At 36.9% G+C, this 22149-nt stretch overlaps 1 protein-coding gene across 1 annotated transcript in view; it reads right to left on the bottom strand.

Annotated features, from left to right (window-relative positions):
* Positions 1-22149, bottom strand: part of ELP3 (elongator acetyltransferase complex subunit 3) — an 85077-nt gene that overhangs the window by 34816 nt on the left and 28112 nt on the right. Inside the window, exons 8-10 of the mRNA XM_077769687.1 lie at positions 13916-14077; positions 11194-11320; positions 326-519 (exon numbers count right to left, since the gene is read on the bottom strand). Coding sequence (XP_077625813.1) covers positions 326-519; positions 11194-11320; positions 13916-14077 — 483 coding nt within the window. The remainder of the gene's footprint in view (positions 1-325; positions 520-11193; positions 11321-13915; positions 14078-22149) is intronic.

The raw sequence follows: 22149 nt of genomic DNA, 5'->3' as shown, positions 1-22149 counted from the left end.
AAATTCAAACACCTCAATATTAAATCAGACTTTTTTCATTTCAGAAATCATAAACAAGGGGTGCCTGGGTAGCTTAGTTGGTTAAGCATCAGACTTTGGCTCAGGTCATGATCTCATCATTCTTCATGGGTCTGAGCCCCACGTTGGGCTCTGTGCTCACAGCTCAGAGCCTGGAGCCTGCTTTGGATTGTGTCCCCCTCTCTCTGCCACACCCCCGCTCACATGTGGTCTCTCTCTCTCTCAAAAATAAACATTAAAAAAAAAAAAAAAAGAAATTGTAACCAGACTCATCACTGATTACTTTTGGCAGAAAAGATAACACTACCTCTGCACTCGGTATACTCGAGTCCATGGAGGCACAAGAGCAAGGATCCGAGCCACCAATTCGATCAGGTCACTAGGAGAGTAACTTTTATATCTTCCTGATTTCCAGAGCTCATAAAGCCCAGTTCCACGAATCACCAGGGTAGGGTAGAGTTTCAAACCATCAGGACGAAAAGCAGGGTTCTCAAAAAACTCCTGTGAATGGAGAACAGAAAATTACCACTCCATTAGTTCTGTAGAGATTGATGAAGTTTCTGTGGTCAAGTTTCAGTCCTGGGCCAACTTTTCTCACATACCTACCTAGTCCTTAGACTGCCTTTCCTTTCCATCAAGGGACAGGATGCAGACAGAACAGAAACTCATTGTTTTCAGTGTCACTGAAGCAAGCTGTGTGTGTGCTGGGTTACAAAGCCCTCGTTAATCCAGCCCCATCTACTGCTGCAATCTCAGCTCCTGCCACCCTCACCACCTTGCCTTTCTGCCTTTGCAAAGGCAATTTCCTCCGGCTGGAAAGGATGTCAATTTTATTTCATCTAGCTAATCTTCAGGTCTCAGCATGAATGCCAATTCTTCAGAGAGGCCTTCCTGACCTTCAAATATAAGTTGCCTCCCCTAAAAAAAATTATACTGACTTCTATATTACTGCTTTCTTAATATCATCATACCGATAATTTATCTGATGCCTGCCTTCACCTCTAGACGATTTCCTTCCTTAATAATAGATTTAATTGTTTAAATTTTTAAAAAGTTGTGACAGAAATCGTCACTTGCCTGCAAAACCTAAAATGCTTACCAAATAGCCTTTTGTAGGAAAAGTATGCCAATCCCTGGATATGACTATTTTGTCTTCAGGCCAGCTGGCACCATTCCTAACCTGGGATACACACAATTTGTTATCTAGACACTGAGAAATACATCTAATTTATCTACTTTGACATAGTCATTTCCTGTACTATATCATCCCAGCTGGCTTTATATGGAAATAAAAGGAGACACCAAGCATTATCCTTTCTATGACTTTGCACTGCTCATTTGCTTTTAATTTTGCAAATGTGTGATGGAGGAATGAAGGTGGACTCAGTTTCCTCTCACCCCACCCTGGCATTAGTATCTATAAAGCCAGCAGTACTGTATCTTGTGAACTGTAACAATGCTTTTTATTTCATGGTACATTATTCTTCCCAAGCTTTCCATTGCTTAACTTGCTTTTCAAAGAAATGTAACTACAGACTTTTCGATCTCTCTCATTGATTTCTGTCACATTCTTAAATGTTGTATTCTTCCTGCATCATTTGGTCTTAGGGATATTTTACTGTAATTGCACGTAATTTTCCCTGTAACACTTATATATTAAGGATTCATCAGGCTTTAATAAATATGCTATAGCCACCAGAAAGAATACGTATGCAAGTCATTCTGTACCTAGTCTGAATCTACATTAGAACATGGTATTTCAGAAAAATAGTTCAGGTGCTTCTATGATAAATTTAGAAGGCTGCTGGGCTGATAAGAAAGATGATAGATGAAACTGGTTCTAGACTTCTGGTTTAACATGGAGAATTAAAACATGTGTTTCCTTCTTTTCCCTCCAAAACCATAGTAAAATAACAGAGATGATTTTTTTTTTAAAAAGTATAAATCCAGAACAAAGAGAATATCAGAGGAGATCGAGATGGAGGGGAGAGAGGACCACACAAGGGATGGTAATACATTTTTGAAAGACAAAAGTAAAGATTGGTAAATGACTTTGCAAGTAAAGAACACTGTAAACAAAGTATTTGCAAAAGGGGATACCAATGAAAGGCTGGCTCAGTCACACTAAAGTCCCAGAAAGGCTCGTGCATGAGTCAAAAGTGCCAGAAACCAGGCAGGATAAAAGAAATCACAGGATCGAAGTGTGTACGTGGAGGATTTATCCCTTATTCCATCGCCCTTTCCATAAGAATTCTGCCTCTTTGTTCCCTGGAGAAACTGCTGGATTCTGAGATTCCAGGTACAAAGGAAGGTTTGGGTGAGGATAAAGGCTTAAAACAGGAAGATTAAGTGAAAGCATCACACCAACTGGTGGATTCCCTACCTTGCTCCCGGGACGCCAGCAATCAATTTTCTGTGACCTACTCATACCCCCGCCCTCCAAACAGGAAGTTGGAGAGTTCATCTCTGGATTAATCAAATGGCCCTAAATAAGAGTTCAATATACTGACATTCAAGTACTGCTCTTTCAGTCCCTTACTTTTAAAGTTTGACCATTTGGCTAAGGATCACCAGAAACTTGGGGATAGCCTAGAAGAAAAAGGGCAGAACAAAACAAAAAGAAAAAAAAAGGAACTTGGAGGAAAGAGGCATTATGTAAAGGAGAATAAAACTTAAAAAAAACAACAACCCTATAATTCCTTCAGAGAGATAAGAGAAAATATATTACCATCCATTAAACAAGAACAGGATGCTATAGAGAAATCAAACAATCAGGATGTAAGAAAGAACTTTTAAAATCAAACCAGAACAAAAATTGAAACATGTATTAGGAAAGTTGAAAGGTAAAGGTGAGAATATAAGAAGAAAGCAGGAAAAAAGGGACAAACAGGTTTAAAAAATGTATGAAAATTCGTGATGATGAATCTGGGAGATCTAGAATTTGCTTAATAGGAGTTTTAGAAAGAGAACATAAAAAAAGAAAGGGGAAAATTATCCAGTGGAAGAAGGAAATTTCCCAGATGATAGACCCTTCAAAATCTAGCACAATTAGTTTAAAAAAACAAACAAAAAAAAACTCTTGCTAAGATACATTACTGTGAAATTTCACAAGATATGGGATAAAGACAAATTCCTAAAATATTCCAGAGTAAAAAAACAAACAAATGAAACCCACCCAGGTTACATACATTATAGGATTAAAGAATGAGGAATATAGGATGAGGAATAAAAAAGATAATGTACTCCTTAACAACAGTGCTAAAAGCTACAAGGGGCAATGGTGCAATGTCTTAAAAAACGATTTTACAGAATTTTATAAGCGTGAAGGTAGAACAGAGCCATTTTTTTTAGCATGCAAAAGCTAACTATATACTTCCCATGATGAATTCTTCCTCAGGAAGCTGCTGGAAAATGTGTTTTAGTGAAGTCAAGGAATAAACCAATAAATATGGTTAACTTGGAATGCAGAAAACAAAGTATCCAATCCAGGAGAGTGGTGACAAGAAGTCCCCAAGGAGGACACTTGTGAAGTAGGCACAGAGGATTGCCAGGACACTTGGAGTTGGAAGATGGGACAACCAGGAGTCACACTGCTAGCCTAAAAAAGTAACTGACGGAATATCTAATAAGTTAGGCCAGTGATTAGAGAGGCCTTAACACTGGATGGGTACATTTGAAAGTTACAGGTGCATAAAGAATAAAAAAAAAAAAAAAAGACAACTGTTAACTCTAGAAAGAAACAAATGATTATTCTAAAAAAGAATGTTAGTATATTTCTTGGCTCCATATCAGTAATCATTTACGTAAAATCTATGGTCTATGTAAACACTGACCATTAACTACTAATGTAACTAAAATAGTGATGTAACAATATTGGGAGAATCGGAGCAGTATAAAAGAATTAACTTTTCAATGATCATAATTGCTTGATAGCAAGAAATACAGAGGTAAATACCAGGGGGAAAAACCCAGCTACAATAGTTGAAGGTGGCAGAGGACTACTGTGTTTTGATATGATCCTTTTAGGATTTATTGAATTTTCAAATAATATTTAATAGTGATTTTATTATTTGACAACTTTTATATGATAGGGACAAAAATCGAATAAACATCATTCTGGTGCCATGTGAATGCCAAGTAGAAGGGAACACGGCTGGTGGCACGGTGATTGAGCTGAGAAGCTGCTTTACTGTATAGGTGAGCTGAGGAAAGTATAAACTCATGCTGCGGCAGTGGGATGAAGAGGAGGTGACAGCTTTGAAAGATACGCAGAGGGAGAAACTGACAGTGTCCTGCGGAATTAGATTCAGGGCTTGAGGGGACAGTCATAGCAGCAAAGATTTAGTGAGCACTCGTTATGTGCCAGGCATTTTGCTAAGTGTGTTGCATGTATTTTCTCAGCGAATCTTCATAATAGGTAGATATTATAATTGATATCATTTTTGAGATGAGGGAATTGGGGAACAAAGTAGTCAAAACAGTCTGCTACAAAGTAGTAGGGCCAGGATTCAAACTAGATGGTCTGGCTCCAGAGTCCAAATATTCTCTCCCTGCTCCTGAATGACTCCTAAATTTCTAACTAGGGAGAGAATATGCATGAAGGGGCCACTAAGTATGACAGGAAATACAAGAGTAAGGGGGAACAGATAAATATGCTATACTGGACCAGATGTATGACATCTACTGCTAGTTGAAGAGTATTAAGTAACTGGTCTTAGGAGCCTAAGGATTAAGGCTGGAGAGAAAATGTGGCTCACTGAAGCATAAGCGGTCAAGTTAGAACAACAGACGAAAGGCAAGCATACAATAGACAGCAAAAGACAGGTGACATGATACTCACCCGACAGACTCCACCAGAAGCCTACTAGAACTGATCCATGAATTCAGCAAAGTCACAGGGTACAAAAGCAACATACAGAAATCGGTTGCATTTTTATACACCAATAATGAAGCAGCAGAAAGAGAAATCAAGAAACTGATCCCATTCACAATGGCACAAAAAAACCATAAAATACCTAGGAATAAACTTACCCAAAGATGTAAAAGATTTGTATGATGAGAACTATAGAAAACTTACAAAGGAAATTGAAGAAGACTCAAAGAAATGGAAAAACATTCCATGCTTATAGATCAGAAGAATAAATATTGTTAAAATGTCAATACTACCCAAAGCAATCTACACATTCAATGCAATCCCAATCAAAATCGCACCAGCATTCTTCTCAAAGCTAGAACAAACTATCCTAAAATTTGTATGGAACCACAAAAGACCCCAAATAGCCAAAGTAATATTGAAGAAGAAAACAAAAATGGGAGGCATCACAATCCCAGACTTTAGCCTCTACTACAAAGCTATAGTCAACAAGACAGTATGGTATTGGCACAAAAACAGACACATAGACCAATGGAATAGAATAGAGAACCCAGAATTGGACCCACAAATGTATGGCCAGTTAATCTTTGTCAAAGCCGGAAAGAGTGTCCAATGGAAAAAAGAGAGCCTCTTTAACAGATGGTGCTGGGAGAACTGGACAGCAATGTGCAGAAGAATGAAACTAGATCACTTTCTCACACCATACACAAAAATAAACTCAAAAGGGATGAAGGACCTGAATGTGAGACAGGAAACCATCGAAACCCTAGAGGAGAAAGCAGGAAACAACGTCCTCGACCTCAGCCGCAGCAATTTCTTAGTCGACACATCTCCAAAGGCAAAGGAATCAAAAACAAAAATGAACTATTAGGACCTCATCAAGATAAAAAGCTTCTGCACAGCAAAGGAAAAAACCAATTAAACTAATAGGTAATCGACGGATTGGGAAAAGATAGTTGCAAATGACATACTGGATAAAGGGCTAATACCCAAAATATATAAGGAACTCACCAAACGCCACACCTTAAAAACAAATAATCCAGTGAAGAGATGGGGCAGAAGACATGACAGAAATTCTCTAAAAGAGTACATCCAGATGGCCAACAGACACATGAAACAATGCTCAGCATCCCTCCTCATCATACAAATCAACACCACACTGAGATACCACCTCATGCCGGTCAGAGTGGCTAAAATGAGCAAACCGGGAGACTCTAGATGCTGGTGAGGATGTAAAGAAATGGGCACCTTCCTACACTGTTAGTGGGAATGTAAACTGGTGCAGCCTCTCTGGAAAACAGTGTGGAGGTTCCTCAAAAAATTAACAACAGAACTCCCCTATGACCCAGCAATAGCACTGCTAGGAACTTACCCAAGGGATACAGGAGTGCTGATGCATTGGGGCACATGTACCCCAATGTTCATAGCAGCACTTTCAACAATAGCCGAATTATAGAAGGAGCCTAAATGTCCATCAACTGATGAATGGATCAAGAAGATGTAGTTCATATATACAATGGAATACTACATGGCAATGTAAAGAATAAAATCTGGCCATTTCTAGCAATGTGGATGGAACTCGAGGGGGTTATGCTAAGTGAAATAAGTCAGGCAGAGAAGGACAGATACCATATGTTTTCACTCATATGGAGAACAGGAGAAGTGTAACAGAGGACCATGGGGGAGGGGAAGGGGAAAAATAGTTAAGGAGAGGGAGGGAGGCAAACCATAAGAGACTCTTAAATACTGAGAACAAACTGAGGGTTGATGGGGGTGGGGGAGAGGGGAAAATGGGTGATGGGCATGGAGGAAGGCACCTGTTGGGATGAGGACTGGGTGTTATATGGAAACCAACTTGACAATAAACTATAAAAAAAAATATTAAAAAAAAAGGAGAGAGCAAAAGACAGAACCTACATCTAACTGGTGGGAAGAAAAAGAAGACAGGGCAGAAAGTGAAACAGTCCTGGAGGTAAGAGAGCCAGGAGACATCAGAATCACAAAAGCCAGGTAAAAAAGAATCTCAAAATGAAGATACTCTTTAACGATAACAAATGCTAAGACCAAATAACGTGACAGCAGAGAAATATTCTTTGCTTTTGGAGATTAAGAAGTATTTTACAACATTTGAGAGAAGAGTTTCAGTGGGTGGTGGAAGCCAGACTGCAGTGGATTTGAGGAATGAAGGGGACGAGGAGGCAGAGACACCGGAGTGTTTGTAAAATGACCTGGGTGTACTCAAGGAAAAGGAAAGAGGCGATCGCTGTCTCTCACTGTAGTCTTACAGCACAATTAGACTTTTAAAATTATGCATGTATTCCTTTGATACAAATAAAAAATAACTAAAAGCAGAAGGAGGTTTAAAGTTTTTTTAAGATCCAATTTGACTTGTATTTCAACATCATTCAGGTCACACACAGTCATTCATAGTCAAAGAGACTTCCCTTCACCTAGAAAAGTTAACAGAAAGATAACCTGGAAGGTGTGCTTATCTAAGAGCTTGGGTTCTACTGCAGACTCACCACTGACTTTAACAGTTACTTAATCTCATTGGGCCTGTTTCCTCAATGGAGGAGACTATAACAGTGGTCTTTTCTGATAGAATAGTCTACTTGCCCTGTAAATACTCTACTTGCCCCATACCCTATGACACTATGTTAAGTAATAAGCCTTTACATTAAAAACAAAACAAATGCCTCTACCCATCCCAGCCTAATGGTAACTTAATCACATTGGCTTTGAGGGGGAAAAAAGCTCAGGTCAGGGTGGAAGGGGTGGAGGGAAGAACTTGTGAGTGTCCAGCATTAATGATCTTTAAAGGACTTCTGGTAACTGACGGGAGATTCTGAGGAGAATTTTTTCCTGAAGAGAAACAGACATTCTTCATGCCTTTTTAGCAATCTTAGTTTGGATATCCAAGAGCAATCTAATTTTTAAATGGATAAAACACCAAAACAGCTAAAAGTTATTTTGAGCAATAAGTAAGTCCCATCTGAGGAGAGGCGGGAAGGGTGAAGTTAAGAAAAAGAAAACTTCATTTCTGAGTTACTGGAAAATAGACACAAACGCTATTACTCACACACAGCTACAAGCAGTGCACCCTGGATGAGAGTGTGAATTTGCAATGAACAGATGCAAATAAACAGATACTAAGAGTAGGGACCCAGAACTGACCTAAACAACAAGGTGTAAAATCTAGCCAATTTATAACTAGTATACCGTAAGCATACAACCCAAGATATAGCTGTGATATCTCAGCCGGCTGCCATGCCAGGCAAGGCTATCCTGTCCTCTAACAGAGATAACATTTTGTAGACTTGGGTAATTAGACCAGCAGAACCCCGATTTAGCAACCCTTCCTATGGAACAAAACGCTTCAAGAAAAATGTATCTGTGGGTTGCTAATGATGTGACAATAAAATAAAGTAGGGAAAAAGGTTTTAAAGTGTAAAACATTACTGCCTACTAATTCAGGAAAGGTTATGAATTCCAACTAGGTCCAAACAAGATTTCCTAAACAAAAACTAGTTTTAAAAGTTTTATGTGAACTTTTATTAGAATGTATCTTAGATACAGAAAAGTACACAAACTCCAAGTGTACATCTTGACAGATTTTTATACATCATGTAACCAGTACCCAGATACTCAAATTACGAAAAATAATACCAAAACCTTAGAAAACCCACCTCATACCTGCTTCCAGTTACAATTCCACCCAAAGTTTTTGGAGTTTATACTAACAGAACTGTGTGTTAGGTAGTCTTTTGGATCTGTTTTCCTTTGCTCAATTTTATGTTGAAAAGATTCAGTCATGTTGTTGCATAAGGTTGTAATTAATTACTTTTATATTATTTCATTGTATGACTACTTCACAATTTATGTATTCTCTTGTTAACAGACACTTGGGTTCTTGATGCTCTGATATTACCAAGAGTAATTTGTAACTGTGACTTTTGGTAAACATATGTAGATATTCTGCTGAGAATACATCTAGGAGTACAATTCTAGGACATGCATATGCATATGTTCATGATTAGCAGATAATGTCAAAGTTTGTGTCTTTTTGTTTTTTTTACCATGCCACTAGCACTAAGTGAAGAGTTCTAGTTGTTCCATATTCTTACCAACACTTGATTTTGTCTTTTTTCATTTTAGCTCTCCTTAGCTTTTCTGGTAAGTGTATAAGTAGGAATGCATTATAGTTTTAAATTTCATTTCTTTGAAGATTAATGACTTTAAGAACTTCTAAATATATTTACTGCTTGTTCAAATATCCTATTTCTGTAGTGCCTATTCAAGTGTTTTTGTCCATTTTCTTATTGGGCTTTCTGGTTTTTTCTTATTGATTTGTAGAAATTATTTAAGACATTTTAAGTTAATTTTGCAGAAAAATTTTCTCTAGAGAGAAATCAGGTTTCTCATGTTAGCCCTATTTTGTCACTCATTTATGTGCTGGGATGTAGTCAGAAAAGGCATACAGTGTTCATATTTTAGTTTTTCTGAAAAGTTTTCTGAAAAGATCACAAACAGGTAGATCTGTTTACATGAAGGGATCTTTGCAATATTATTACTGAGCTTTTCTTTATTTTGAACAGTAAGGAAAATGAATAGTAAGGCTCCACTATTTGCTATTATTTAAAACATGCCATATTTTTTTCCCAATAATACTTAAAGTTATGAATTCTAGTTATATTTGTTTTACCTAGAAGTTGTGCTAAAAAAAGTGTTTCAGAGGCCTTTTAGGCTTGGAACCTGGCCATTAGCTACTGAGGAGAGGCTATTAGACTCAGAATCTACTACATAGCTAACACAGGGGAATTAGTAACAGGGACATTTATGAATTAGTACTATTTTATAAACAGGTCTTCAGTTGTAATTTGTGGGCTTAAAAATAAAAAATTTTTTAAAGGAAAGAAAGAATTATTAATGTCACAAGAAAGGCATAGTGAATTCCATTTTTCTAAATAGAGTAAAATATTTTTGTGAATAAAATAACTTACTACTTTCATCCTCTTCTCTGTAAGAATAACCTAAGGCACCTTCCTTATCTGAGACTCTGAAGAAAAAAAAGTTCTTACCAATCTCATTTCCCAACATGTGAGAGAGAATAAAAACAAACAAAAACCCCAACCAATCCAGAGTTAGATATTAAAATATCAAAGAACAGAGAACACAGGAAAAAGCCCAAACATTTTCTTTCACTACTTAATGAAATAATGGAAGAGAAAGGCAGTTCTAAATTCAGAAGCATCTGAAGAAATCATATATAAATAGGATGGATTTGACAGCAGATACAAACATGAAAGGCCCAAGACAGGCTGGTAAAAATATGTGTAACAACTATAAAAACAAACAAGGAATCCATAATGTCCTTACCTAGAAAGTTCATCTAAATTAACATTAAAAATATTCATATCCAATAGAGTAACTGGTCAGAGAACAAAACACACAATTCTAAGAAGATGAAAGAATTATGATTATTGCATGCAAACCTGAAAAGCATATTAAAATAACCACAAAATACAAGTTGAAATTACATTTTTATACTAAATTAGCAAAGATAGAAACATTTTATCTATGCGTGTGTGTGTAAATATATATACAGGAGAGTGTTATTTGGGGAAAACGATAACCCTGCCAAAATGACTATAAATTGTTATAACCCTCTGAAAAGCAATTAAGTAATATGGACAGATTCTTGAAGTGTTTATACCTTTACCTGATAATTGTACCACAGGGAATTTATCCTAAAGAAACAGTCCTAAATACTACAAAAAGTTATAGGCATCAAATTCTTTACCTGCAGTGCTATGTACAATATAAAAAATACTGGTAATACTTTCAATTTAAAAAATTTGAAAGTAGGTAAGCAAAGTATAACATATTTATTCAATGGAAATTAAGCACACATTTAGGTATGTTAACATTTTAACAGAGACCAGACTATTTAACACAGATAGAAGCTTGTATAACATTAAATGAAAAAGCCATTAAAATTAAGTATTTATCATATATGTGCCAGTGTGTCTGTATATGTCTGTGTGTGTATACCCCTCCGAAAAGCCTAAGCATAAAAAAAAAAAAAATCCTAGGAGGAAGTATGTTAAAATGTTAGGGTTTTGTGTGGTGTGGGCACTGTGAAGAATGACTCTTCTTTCTTTGCATATTTCCACTCGTCTATAACGGGACATATTGCCTTAATAATGGGGGAAACATTAGCAGCAAATAATGAAAAAGAGCAGAGGGGGTAGAAGCAGCATGCAGAAACAATCTAAATCACCCTGGCTGAAGGCACCACTTACTATAAACTGTTCAATGTCTCTCTCTAGTCCCACGTTTGGCAGATCAGGCATCATATGAGCCACAACTTTGAAACCAGAATCCTTGGCCAGGTGAAATGACTCGCATACTGCCTTCACAGTGTGGCCCCTGAGGAAAGAAAATTCACTACCTGTTATACAAATAAAAGGGCAAGAAGGTTAACACAAGAAACAGAGGAAAAACAATCTGAGACATGTAACAGTGGTTTTATAATGAAGGCTAATATGGTTGGGGAATAAAAATCTCAGAAAATCATTTTTATGTCTGTATCTCTGAGAAGGCCTGGAAATAAATCATTTCACTTCTGAGATATTTCTCAGAAATTCCTCATGTACCTACTCAAGGTTCTGACAGTAAATGACTGGGGTAACCAGAGTGAATATCTACTAAAATTATTTGGTTTAGTATCATCAGCCAAAGTAAACTTACTAATGTATATATTTAAGTTAAAAACAAAAATAATGGGCTCAAAACTAAGCAGAAGCAGCCTCTTGTTACGCTCTTTCCTCTAAAAATCTTTTGAAATTATTTGTAGAGAGAGAGATCTGAAGAGTGACACCTAAAAACAAAATAAATTTCACTCTGGTGGTCTACAAGTCCTTAAAAAGTAAGAAAAGTGAATGATTTAGTGACAGGGCAGAATCATTTGGGGCCAGCTGGATAAATCATCTTAACATTCTAGTACCATATCCAAGTAGGAAGCAAGCCCGTAACAGTTTGGGGCTACTAATGACCTGAACCCTATGTCAATCATTTCATCTCCAAGACATTCCCATTCACCATAAAAAAAATCCTAGAAACATGGACTCTAGCCCACTCTGGATCTTCCTATCCATTTTCAATCTCTTTTTGCTAATCACTTCCCAATTTATATGACTAGGCCAGGCCCCTCTCCTGATACAACATCCAAATATCCAGTACTTTAAAATGTACTGTCAATTGTACAATACCACAGTCTCTAGGCCCATAGTCACTAGGTTTATATTCAAATTAAATAAAGTGAAGAATTTAGTGCCTCAGTTGTACTATCATATTGGACAGCGCAGGTGTACAACACTTCAGACACCACAGAATGTTCTATTGGATAGATTTCCTCTGAAGCAAACCTTCAACTGGTTGTTCCACAGGTATCTAGAACTCCGTACATCCAAAAATGAAACTCATCTTCCCTCCAAGCCTCCTCTGCTCCCATTCTCTTACTCCCATTTCCAATCAGTCATCAAGTGCTGTCATTCACTTCTCTTCAAGACATCATTTCTTATTTAAATCGTGCAATAGTCTCTTAACTGATCTTCCCTCTAGCTCGTTTTTCTCAATCCATCCCAATACTTACAAAGCGATCTTTCTAAAATGCAGGTATGCTCCTATAACAACTTAGTTTATAGCCTGTCCTCAGATTAAAGCCCAAACTGTCTGGGGTTGACTTCTAAGGCTCCTCATCATTTGGCCACTCTGGCTTACCTTTTCAGCCTCACCTCTTACCACTCTCCTAGCTCATGCTCTACACTGTACAACCTAACCTACTCCAAATCCCCAAAATATGCCACATGTTCCCATATTTCCATGTGCTCAGGAGTTTGCTTGTATGCTTCTTTCTGCCTGAAATAATCTTCCTCTTCCCCAGCTAAGTCATACTCTTCCTTTAAGCCTCAAATCTGATGTCATTCTTGTCAAAAAGCCTTCCTGACCTTTAAGAGACTTCCCATCTCCACAGGTATAACCCTTGATCACGGCAGCAATCAAACCAGTGTTTCCGGTTCAAGACTGCCCCTACAAGAGTGCATTCTACTCAGGTTAATCTTTCTTAAGCCTGATCTGTGCAATTCTTCCCTGTGTTCAAAAGTATCTAACAGACCTCTATAACCTAAAGGGAAGATTCTTTCCTCCTTACCCTGGCATTCTTCCTGGTTGTTTCTAAGATGCTGACTGGTGTAAGTTTCCTTAGTTCTCTTTTACTTCCGTCTCTTACCACAACCCCCAGTCATGTCTGCTCCTTGTAGTAAAGTAGACTTTAAGACCCAACTCAACCCATACCAACTGCCTAAAGCCTGCCTTTACATCTACAGTCAGTGATTTGTGCTGCCTAATAAAGTCCTAAAAATCTTTTGTTTTTCTCTAATTTACCAATTAATCATAAAGTTCCTTATACAGCTAACCTTTCATGTGTGTCTTTTCTCCTCAACTCAGTGATTTATTTCTAAAGTTCTAGAAGAGAATTTCATATGGTTCTATCAACCCTTATTTCTATCCTTCCTTACCCTCCCAAATTTCTCTAGGTTTACAACCTTTCTCTCACTACTCTGCCAATTGGCATCTGCTTCACAACAACTAATCTTTTAAATATCACCTTGACCTCCTTCTTGTTCAAACCTATCTCTCTGATCTGGTGCTCCTGGCCTTCTCTTCTGTTTTAAACCACTGACCTTGAGCCCTGCCTTCGGCTTTCCATATGGGAAAGGCTGTTTATAACAGGAAGAAATAAAGCATGTTTACAGGCTACTGGAAAAGAGCCAGCAGAGAAAAGACTGGAAATCAAGGAAAAGGGATGGAATTAAGAGCAGAAATAGAAGAATGACTCTGAGGAGAAGGAATACCTATCCCTCCTTCTCTAAGATTGGTAGCAAGGAAAGAATGAATGTGAACATAGATATAATCAGTGGGAGTAGAAGGAGGGTTATGCAAAATCATTTGCCCCCCTCTTACCTGTTGGTATCTCTGGCCACATCTTCATAGACACTCTGCACACCAATCTCCAGCCTTGTGCAGCCATAGGTCAGCATGTCACTTAAATGCCGCTTCATACAGTAATCCGGTCTGGTCTCAATAGTAATACCAATACACTTTGTGAGGCTTCTCTCAGAATACCTGCAGAGCAAATCTAAGAGTAAACAACTTGCCACACTTTAGGACATTTGCTCCCATTTAAAAGACTGTCTTCTCTTAGTCCTCCCAATATAAGACAGTGATTAAGAGCATGGCCTCTGGAGCCAGACTGTCTGAATTCAAATCCTGGCTCTGCTACTTCCTAACTATGCAAGCAGGAATGTTATTAACCTCTCTGTGCTTTGGTTTCATCATCTGTAAAATGAAGCTAATAGTACCAATACCTCATGGGACTGACAGACGTTAACCAGCATACGGTAGTGTTACCATCATCATTATCATTTTTATTCTCCCACGGTATGCTGCAACCATAATCTCCTTGCAAGCAGTGATTTCAGCTGTGAAAACCCCAGCAACTGTTTTTCATATAAGTGAAAATTATTCTGCCTTACTTAATTCCCATTCCATATTTTACAGTCATATTAAAAAAAGGAAAAGGAGGAGGAAGGTATTTATAATGATCATAGGAATATTTTAGATAAAATGTCTTCTATACATACACACAAGTTGTTCTGTCAAGCCTATTAATCTTAGCAACGGTTTACAAAATTAGGAATCACTTTTCTATTTCACTAATACCAGATATCAAAGTAATGAATAACACTTTAGATTCAAGTTGCCTGAGTTAATGGCTTTATTGCTGGCCCAAAATCCAGAGATAAAAATGACCTGCTAAGGGGGCTGCTGATGTGAGGGGACAGGAATTGACATTTACAGAGGCCACCATGGCCAAGCACTATGCTAAATGCTCCATCCATATGGAATACTCCATCAGTTCTATGAAGTATGTCCTCTCATCTCCATTTCACAGATGAAGAAACTGATGTTCAAAGAGATGAAATATCTTGTCCAAAGGCACAGGGCTCATAAAGTCCAAGTCAGGATTTGAAATTGGGTCCACCTGACTTCTAAATCCTTGTTCTATATTTCACTGTATCACCCTGCATAGATAATTCAGTATGAAACATTAGACTTCTCTTTTCAACTTCTCTAATGTCCTAGAACCCAATGATTCTTTTCAGTGCACTCTTCCATGACTTTCTCAATTCTTTGGGAGGGTGAGGAAAGCTTTTAATTTCCTTCCTTCCAAATGAGTTCATAGCTCTTTCTAGAAGTAAACTCATAAAATTTCCACAATTTTGTAACTATTCCTTTAGGTTCATTTCTTCACTGTCAGTAAAAATGGAATCAATGTTAATGTCAATAACAGTTATTAACAAAGTTAAGAATCACAAAACTGGAAGACTAATTCTAAAATTCTCCATTTTTGGGGTGCCTGGGTGGCTCAGTCGGTTAAGCATCTGACTTCGGCTCAGGTCACAATCTCACAGTTCATGGGTTCGAGACCCATGTCGGGCTCTGTGCTGACAGCTAGCTCAGAGCCTGAAGCCTGTTTTGGATGCTGTGTTTCCCTCTCTCTCTGACCCTCCCCTGCTCACGCTGTCTCTCCTTCTCTCTCAGAAATAAATAAAACATTAAAAAAAATTAAAAATAAAATAAAATATTCTCAACATTCATACTCTTCTGCAGTGTTTGATACTGTTTCCATATAGTTTTATGCAGTATTACCAGGGGCAACAGGACTAAAAGTAAACAAGTAGTCCAAGGTTACTAAAAAATGAAACATGAGACAGAAAAAGAGCTCAGCTTTTATCAAATCTTGCCTAGGACAGGATACTAAATCATTCCGCTTTTTTGAAATGATCAAATCAGAACGTCTTATGCCTCTCAAACAGGTGGGTACCAAGACCAGCAGTAACAGAAATGCAAATACCATGGATAAACGTAATCTTCTTCGAATATCAACTATTGTGCTTGGGAAAAATTATTTTAAAAAATTAAAACAAATACTCCTATATTATGCAGAAAGCAAAATACAGCAAGAGCGATTAAGAAAGATGAAAGCAGGAAACTCTAAATTAGTGTATTTAAGAAAGTAAATCAGACCATCTGAGAATCAGGCATTCCAAAATTGCATCACAAACCTCCGTTTTTTGGTTTTTTTTAATGTTTAATTTTTAGAGAGAGAGAGACAGAGTGTGAGAATGGGAGGTGCAGAGACGCACACACAGAACCTGAAGCAGGCTTCAGGCTCTGAGCTGTCAGCTGGTGACATGGGGCTCGAACCCACGAACCATGAGATGATGACCTGAGCCGAAGTAGGACACTTAACCAACTGCCACCCAGGCGCACCACAAACCTCCCTGTTAACTGACAGTTTTATAAAGCCTCCAGTATTTCTTAAAAGGATGCCATTGAATTCAGAAGCTCTGCAGCACAATGGTACCATGCATCACTGGGAAAAACTACAGTGTGGGCAAGTGAGACTTTGTCTAGAGGAAAGAGAAAATTACCAGCTAATCTTTCTATTGCGCAGATCATCTAAGGCACACAGACATACAGAGGAAGCTGCTGCAGGGATGACAGGGTCTCTTCGTAGCAGGCGGAATATAAGATAAAGACAGAAACAAACCCTATTCTCAATTTAATTCCATTTCAAAAATGTCTTTCCTTTGGAAGGAAATGTCATTACCTTTATCAGGAGAAGAAAAGGAGGAATTAAAAAATAATTAAAAGTTTTTAAAAGCTAACACTTCATGTTTACAAAAAGCTTTTACCACTATTTTCTTTTTAGAATTGTATTTTCATCTGAAAAGCAATTAAGCAGAAACTCTTATCAAATTTGAATGATAAAAACAATGGAGTATTTTCCTAAAGAACAGAGTATAAGGTCTTCTTTCCTATAAGATTTTTATTAGGATTTTTGTTAATGCTATATTTAGGCCTATAGTCACTGATCCTATCTCTTCATTTAATAGAGGTGTAAAGATAATAATGATTGTTCTGCAAATATCTGCATACAGGCTTTCAACTAGTCTAAGCAAAATACAGCTTTCACGGCCTGCTATAGGATTCCATATTATTTAGGTAGCCATCCAATAGTATGACTCTCCATTAGTACCTAGTTCAACCCCCAAAATTTCCCAGGGCCAACAGAATTCTTAAGCTCTTGAGCAATTAGGAAATGTGCCAAAGTTTTCCAACCCTACTGATCATAAACTTCTAAGAGACAATGTCTGGGGTTGTACCCAAGTCTTCTGATTCCAATTGCACTGCTCTTTTTGTGATATTACAAGGTCATCTTAAATAAGTCTGGAGACCACCAGTGTGGGGCTATGTTACATCCAACACATTTTTGTATGCCACAGTTAGTGGCACCAACTATAAAAGATGTTAATATGCTCTGCAAATCCAAATATGACTTAAGCCAATAACTTATGTTGACCTTAATTTTTTTTTTTTTTTACAAGGTTGGTGGGGGGTTGAGTTGAGGTGGGACACTACCTTAAGAATTTGAAAGGACACAAAAACTAAATGCTACCCAGATTTCAAAACATAGCTTAAATTACAGTTCTCCTCCCACGACATCTTGCCAGAGCCTCTCATAACTTTGTGACCCCACTCCCAAAGCATCTTGCCTATAATATGAACACAGTTTGCCTTGTTATTTGTGGCTGTTTGTCTGTGCATGTAGACAGGAGGTTACTGTAAGGCTTGAATACATTTAGACGTAACTGCTTGAGGGCTTCAGCACTAAGAACTCTCCTTCAACATAAAACAACGACAACAACAACAACAAATATGAAGAATGAATAAATGAATCAGGCATAACTGAAGACACAGAAAGTCTCTCTTTACTCCCATAACAGCCTCAAGATAATTCTGCTGGTTATCTTTCCTTTTACAGAGTGAGCCCTAGAAGGTGCCTAGCACTATACCAGGTATTCTATAGAAAGTAATAATACAGGGGCACCTGGGAGGCTCAGTTGGTTAAATGTCCAACTCTAGACTTTGACTCAGGTTATGATCTTGCGGTTCATGAGTTTGAGCCCCATATCAGGCTCCATGCTATAAGTGTGGGGCACACTGAGATTCTCTTTCACTCTCTCTCTTTTTCTGCCTCTTTCCAGCTCACTCCCTCCCTCTCTAAGGAAATTAACTTAAAAAAAAAAGTAATAATACAGTAATTCTTGTTCCAGAGACGCTAATCTAGCGGCAAAAATAAGACACACAGAAATAAAATCAAGAATTACCTAAGAATAAAGAGCTAGAAGCGGCAGAAATATAAACATACATTATTTCTGGGTTCTATTTACAGGAGGAAAAAAGTAAACTATAATAGTGATTATCTAAGGGGCATCTTGGTGGCTTAGTTGGTTAAGCTTCTGAGTTTGGCTGAGGTTATGATCTCCATAGTTCATGGGCTTCAGCCCTGAGTTGGGCTCTGTGTTGACAGCTCAGGGTCTGGAGCCTGCTTCAGATTCTGCATCTCTCTCTCTGTGCCCCTTTCCATTTGTGCGCTGTCTCTGTTTCAAAAATAAACATTAAAAAACTAAAATAAAAATAAAAACAAAAATGATACCTATTATTACTAACTCCCTGCCTGAGGGGCCCCAACCAAGGGGACACCAAAGGAAGACAGCAATTTAATGTTAAAGTCTCTGTTATCTTCTGGAAACTACATGAGCCACTCCAAGAAGGAAGGCGATGGCGTCAAAGACCACTTCTCATTGCTATCAGTGTGTTGCAGTCTTCTCTTAAAACCTCTGTCACTAATAAAAGTAGCTGTGTCTTAGTCTAGACCTGTGTGAAATCTCACTACAGCTCTAGGCCCAAGTTCCTGAAAGCCTTATAGAACCTTTTCTACGTGTACCTCAACCTGCTCAAAGCAAACTACAAAGTAAATAAAAACAGTACATAGATGGAAAGTTAATTTTCATTATTTGTCAATTTCAGTAATTGTCATAATGTACAAAATCTCTTCTGCATTTACAATCCCAAAATCAGTAAGTAGAATATATAAACTTCTTTGGACAGCCGAAGATTTGTTTGAATTGTCAAATAACATCTGGGGTTATTGGTACAATTCCTCAGTAGTAGCACCACAGAACAAATTCTTTTTTGATATAATCATATTTGGAAAATTTCTCAAAATACAACTTTATGCTCTGTACAATGCTGTGCTGGTGATATTCTAGACTAAATGAATGACTACTTTGGGTGTTTGATGATTTAAAAATACATATATTTTTTGAGACAGTGGTCAAGTTTGCTTCCTGGATATTGATTGTTACGTCAAAGAATCTATAAAATAGTAAGGTTCTGTCCAACACAAACCAAGGAAACAGAAACAGAATTTTGATTTTTAAATGAGTACAACTTATGGAAAATCTAACCTGATGGCTTTGTATTTTAGAAACTAATCAGGGACCCTTGTTCCCTATCATGCTAGTTGACAAAGTTTAAGGTATATTAAAAACAATCGATAACATTTTGGGTTCTGATTCTTTCAAGAGCCGACAAGAATGCTATCAGACAGCTGAAGAACCAACAGCAATGCATTATTAATAGAAAAAAATCACAGTTATTACACATCCTTTTAACATCACATTCACATCCAAATTTAAGGACTATATTCATAAATGCATTATAGAAAAGTTGTCATTGTCAGAAAATAACTGGTAGATAAAAAATAACTTGCAAATACATTTTTTAGATAAACATTCTCATTCCAATAGAATTCTTCAAATTCCAGAATGTCAGAGAAAGAAGTAATTTTAGAGATAATCTAGTCCCACCTCCACATTTTTAGAGATGAGGAAACTAAAGCACAGAACACGTAAGTGGCTTCAATCCAGTAATAACCTCAGATAATAAAAGAAGTAAGTCTGGACCCTAAGTCTCCTGATTCTTCATGAACAGTTCTTTACACTGCGTTCACTTAATAATGTTTACTTAGTACTTTCTATCCCTAAGGCATTGTGCGAGATAGAAGCACTATGTCCCTCTTAAGAAGACAGTCCTTATTAAAGGAAACAGGAAAAAAAGCATTATACAGAATTAGACAATAACAGTATTCACTAAAACTATTATTTTTGGCTACTGAAAACCAAAGTGAGGGGATGATTAAACTGGTAGATACAAATATAATCACATCAATAATTACATTAAGTGTTAACAGATTACCCTCAATTAAAAGTCAGACAATATAAAAATGAGTAAAAAACTAAAACTCAACTACAATAGACTACTATCTACAAAAAACCCACTTTCAATATAAAGGCACATATGGGTGGAAAGAAAATGGACAGAAAAAGTAATACAACAGGGCAAATTGTAAACACATGAAGACTGTAATAAATTAACATCAACTAAAGGAAACTTCAGGGATAAAAACCATTTCCTAATGATTAAAAGCTCATACATCAGGAAAACACAGAAATCATAAATATATATGTACCTAGTAATAGATTCTCAAAATAAAATGAAATAAAAATTAACACAACTGAAAGGAGAAATAGAAAATTCGTCAATCATGGTTTGAGATTTTAATATTACTCTCTCAGCAACTGATATAACAGAAAAAAGTAACACTAACAATCACCTGAATTTAACTGATATTTATAGAACATTACATTGAACAACTGTAAAATACATATTCTTTCAAATATACATAGTATGTTCACCAAGAAGAGATCATATATGCCAGGGCCACAAAATAAGTCTCAATTAAAAAAAAACTTAAAGAAATTAAATTATTTTAAAATAGGCTCTCTCTGACCAAAATGGCATTAAATTAGAAATTGATAACAATGAGATATCATGAAAAACTCAATGTTCTTGGAAATTAAACAACCCATTTCTATATAATCCATGGGTCAAAAAATATGAAGGACTTAAAAAAATATTTTGAGGGGCGCCTGAGTGGCTCAGTTGGTTGAGCGTCCGAATTCAGCTCAGGTCATGATCTCATGGTTCGTGGGTTTGAGCCCTGGGTCGGGCTCTTTGCTGACGGCTAGCTCAGCCTGGAGCCTGCTTCGGATTCTGTGTCTTCCTCTCTCTCTCACCCTCCCCTGCTCATGCTACCTCTCTCTCAGAAAGAAATAAAACATTAAAAACATTTTTTAAAAATATTTTGAATGAAAAATAATTAAAATACAACATATCAAAGTTAGTGGTATTCTGCCAAAATAGTGCTTGGAGGAAAACTTAAAGCATTAAATACTTACATTAGAGAAGAAAAAAGATCTATAATGATGGTCAAGGTTTTATAGAAAAAGAACCATAAAGTAAACCCAAATAAAATAGAAGACAATAAAAAAAGTAAAGCAGAAATCAATGAAATAGAGGACATCAAATTAAAAAAAGTCAGTTCTTTGAAAAGAACAACAAAATCGATAAACCTCTAACTAGATTAATCAAGAATAAAAGAGAAAACACAGATGATCAATATCAGGATTGAAAGAGGGGCAATCACTAACATTCTACAAACATTAAAAACATAAAAGGGAATATTATGAACAACTTTAATACCAAAGTTTGACAACTTGGATGAAGTAGACAAATTCCTTGAAAAATATAACTTACTAAAATGGATACAGATGAAACAGAAAATCTAAACATCCTTTTCTTTATCTATTAAAGGAACTGAATCAGTGGGTTCGAGCTGCACATTGGGCTCTGAGCTAACAGCTCAGAGCCTGAAGCTTGCTTCAGATTCTGTGTCCCTCTGTCTCTGCTCCTCCCCTGCTCGTGCTCTGTCTATAGACCACCATCTCTCACGAACATATACACAAAATCCTTTCCAACGTATTAGCAAAAGGATAACACATTATGACCAAATAGGGTTTATCCTAGGAATCCAAGGTTAGTTTAATATTTAAAAAAAGAGTAATCCACATGATCAGAATAAAGGAGGAAAATTATGTGATCATTTGAATAGATACAAAGAAATCATTAGATAATTGAATTAATGATACAACCTCTCAGTAAACTTCTTCAATGCAATAAAGGTATCTACAAAAAGCCCTCAAGTAACTTTGTAGTTAATACTGCAATATTAAATGTTTCCCGTGTATTACTGAGATTAACACAAAGAAGCTTACTCTCACTACTTCAATTTAACACTGTATTAATGACCTAGCCACTACAGTAAGGCAAGAAAAAGAAAAGCCTGCAAATCCAAAAAGAAAAATTAAAGCTCAATTTATAAA

Source organism: Crocuta crocuta, unplaced genomic scaffold (assembly GCF_008692635.1).
Source record: "Crocuta crocuta isolate KB4526 unplaced genomic scaffold, BGI_CrCroc_1.0 scaffold551, whole genome shotgun sequence".
NCBI classification, from domain to species: domain Eukaryota; kingdom Metazoa; phylum Chordata; class Mammalia; order Carnivora; family Hyaenidae; genus Crocuta; species Crocuta crocuta.
This window is presented reverse-complemented; position numbering and strand designations above follow the sequence as displayed.